This window comes from Vespula pensylvanica, chromosome 18 (assembly GCF_014466175.1).
Source record: "Vespula pensylvanica isolate Volc-1 chromosome 18, ASM1446617v1, whole genome shotgun sequence".
In the NCBI taxonomy this organism is placed as follows: domain Eukaryota; kingdom Metazoa; phylum Arthropoda; class Insecta; order Hymenoptera; family Vespidae; genus Vespula; species Vespula pensylvanica.
The window spans coordinates 3,045,442-3,049,019 of NC_057702.1; the positions used below are offsets into that span (position 1 = coordinate 3,045,442).

Sequence of the window (3,578 nt, forward strand, 5' to 3'; positions counted from 1 at the left end):
CTCTCTTTCTTTCTGTCTTGGATGCAGTGATCCCAGAAAATTGATTCTACGATGAACGAGAAGCTTTTTTCCTTACTAAATCGGATTTACTTCGCTGCGAGATATCGTTTAAAGAGTGAAATTACAATTCAAGAGAGAAAGAGAGAGACAGAGAGAGAGAGAGAGAGAGAGAGAGGGAGAGGGAGAGAGAAAGAAAGATAAAAGCCAAAAATGAAATGTTCCCTTTAATTTTCATATATCTACAATCTCTACAAACTTTCATATATCCACATCGCGATTTTTCTATTTGCGATTCGACGACTCGTATCGTTTGATCGATCTTCGATTTTTCTTTAATTGTTTTTTCTTTTTTTTTTTTTTTTATTATTATAATTTTCTCTTTTTTTTTTTTTTTAATTAATACTCTTTCGTTAATTTCTCCGTTTCTTTTTCACATTACAGCAAAGGAATTGAAAATATGCGGTGGTATAAGCAGCGGAGGGGAAGTTTGTTGTTCTGCCGACATGGAATTACGATTACAAGCAAGGGCACGAGATAAACACGAGAAAGCAACTAGGGATACTCTTCAACGACTTCATCAGCTCTTGTCCACTCGTGGAAATAGGTTTCACAGTGAGTATTTCGCAAATAGATATGGAACATCAATCGAAAAGGTTTTGATTTTATATATTATACATTTTATAAGATGCATACATTTTTATTAGATATTACGGTTGCACGAATGAAAGAAAAATCTTTTATATATTATATTTGAAATAGGTCTGATTAAACGATAGTTTTATCATGCTTGACATGTCCTTTTTTTTTTTTTTTTTTTTCTTTCAAATGAAATAACTATAGAATTTTTGTATGAAATATTAATTTTCATTTATGATTCATACATACAGTACATCGTAGAATTCGTCCAGTTAAACTACTTGTTGTTGTGTTTTTTCTTTTTTTGTTTTTAAAGAGTGTTAACTGTTTTTTTTCTTTTCTTTTATGATATAACGATCGAATTTTTATATGAGATATTAATTTTCGTTTATAATATTATGAATAAATCTGTGTGTATATATATATATATATAGATATATATAGAAAGAGAGAGAGATTTATACGAGAAATTAATTAAATCGGTGATGAATAAATCCGCGTTCCGCAGTAAATCGTTGCGATTCATTGGCTAAAGTATTCAAAATTTCAAATAGGAAAAAGAAGAGATTTTAACAAGAAAAAAATAGAATTGTATGAAAGTCGTGATTTTCAAAAATCGAGAAATTATATTAAGTAAAAACAGAGTCAAGTTAATCTATAACAAAAGTAGCAAGTATCGTAAATTAAATGTTATGAATAAAAATTTGTGATCAGTATAAATTACAAATTAAAATTTCCAAGACTCTCCGGATATGTTGATAGTCGCTAAAAAAAAAAAAAAAAAAGGAAAGAAAAGAAAAGAAAAGAAAAAAAGCACTAGAAAATCACGTTCAAAGTTTCAAAGCGAATGGAATATTTATTAAAACTAAAAATATTAATTTCTTAATCGTCGTTTAACAATTATATCGTTGAATGAAACAATTTTATATATCATTTTATAAATCAATTAAAACAAATCCTATTTACGTAAAAATCTTATGAATAATTATAAATATCATCGAAAAATCCCTTATCAAATTCATCGATTACAATTATCATTTGTTTCGTATTAATTAGCAAAAATAAATAAGAAAACGAAGATGATAGATCGATAATAACCTTATAACCCTAATATAAAACCTTGCTACTTTAACCAATTAACCTTCCACGACCATTCATTCGAACGTAATATCATCGTCGATTATACAAATTTATCGATAAACCAAATCACAATAATACTCTTCAAGAATATGAATCACAATCTTCGAAATATAAAAACAAAAAAAAACAAAAAAAAAAAAAGAAAAACAAAAAAAATAACAAAAAGAGAGAAAAGAAAATCCAAACAAACGAAATATCGATTTTTTTCGAAATTTCAAGCCACCCTTCTGTTAAACCACCCTCGAGATACAAGTAAGTGGATACTGACGAGCACCCTTCGTAGATAGATCCTTCTTCGGGCTGAGTGAGAACTCGTGAGACTTTTTTTTTTTTTCTTTTTCTTTTTTTTTTTAATTAAACCCAGGGAGAAAGAAGAAGAAAAAAAAAGAAAGAGAGAGAGAGAGAGAGAGTAAGTGGAGGGGGTAAAAAGAGGGTGAAACGGTGGGTGGAATCTCATACGCACGTACTCAGCCGTCACTCGGAACTTTCCGCGACAACCCTCTCCTCCTCCTCACGGTTTTGTTATCCCCCTTTAGTCACCCCTTTTATCCACCTTTACCCCCTATCTCACCACCATCACCACCACCACCAACACCATCACCATCATCACTCCGTCCAGTCTCGTCCTATCCATTCCTCAAGTCCTTTTTCCCTTTGTATCCAACTAAACCACGATCACGGACGTCAAGATAGAAGGGGTGAGTGGGTGGTAGAGAGTTGGGTGGGTTACGAACCCTTGGCCACGGGGTTACGAACGATTTTGGCATTCCCAAGGGTTATTCTCCTCGAACAGACATACCTACCTTATAACCGAGCATCCTTTATCTTTGAACCTTCGGAAAGGTTCGATCGCGGTGAAACGATTTTATTGCGAATTCAAAAGAATTTCACTTTGTACGTATATAAAAAAGGGATTGTTCTTCGAACCGGTACTTCGGGGGTGGCGAATGATTCATACGGGGCAGAGAATATCGAAGATTCGCGAGCAAGAAAATCATTCTATAGAGAAATAAAGGAATTAATGATTAGCAATGAAGATTTTTATAGAAAGAAAATAATTCGATAGAAAAATAAAGAAATCAATGGTTACTAATGAAGATTTAAAAACAAAAAGGAAAAGAGAAAAAAAGAAAAAGAGATTCGATAGAAAATTAAAGAAATTAATTATGTTACGAATAAAAGTTTTAAAAAAAAAAGGAAAGAAAGAAAAAATTCTACAAAAAAAAAATTAACAAAATTAATGGTTACGAGTAAAGATTACAAAAGAAAAATAAAGAAAAAAATTGAAAAGAATGATAAAGAATAAATATTAAAGAGAGACAGATATATATATATATATTTTTTTTTTTTCTATCTGTTCTCTCTTTAATATATATATATATATATATATATATATATATATATATATATAGAGAGAGAGAGAGAGAGAGAGAGAGAGAGATAGAGAGATGATTAGAGAGAAATCTTTCGTAAATTCGTTCGACCTTTTTTCTTTTTCTTTTTCTTTTTTCTTTATCCATCTTACCTTTTCTTATTTTCTCATGATATTTCAAGAAGACACGTTCGCCAAGAAGAAGCGTGAGAAAAGCTACCGGTCCGATCCGGAACTCCTCTCGTGAAACGGCAATTTTGCTAATCTTTTAATCCTAATTCCCAGCGGTCCCAACCGACAAGGTCCCGTTTTCCCCAACGTGTAATCCTACCGCTTGATCTTCTCGAATCGACGCCGTTGCAAGGCGTGTAGGAAAGGTAGATGCATAACTATAGAGATCTATAGACCATCGTTTCCTATTATCTCTTTC

At 31.5% G+C, this 3,578-nt stretch overlaps 1 protein-coding gene across 1 annotated transcript in view; it reads left to right on the plus strand.

The window, feature by feature from the left end:
• LOC122635553 (glypican-6) overlaps positions 1-3,578 on the plus strand; it is a 133,815-nt gene that overhangs the window by 120,590 nt on the left and 9,647 nt on the right. Inside the window, exon 2 of the mRNA XM_043825886.1 lies at positions 442-612. Coding sequence (XP_043681821.1) covers positions 442-612 — 171 coding nt within the window. The remainder of the gene's footprint in view (positions 1-441; positions 613-3,578) is intronic.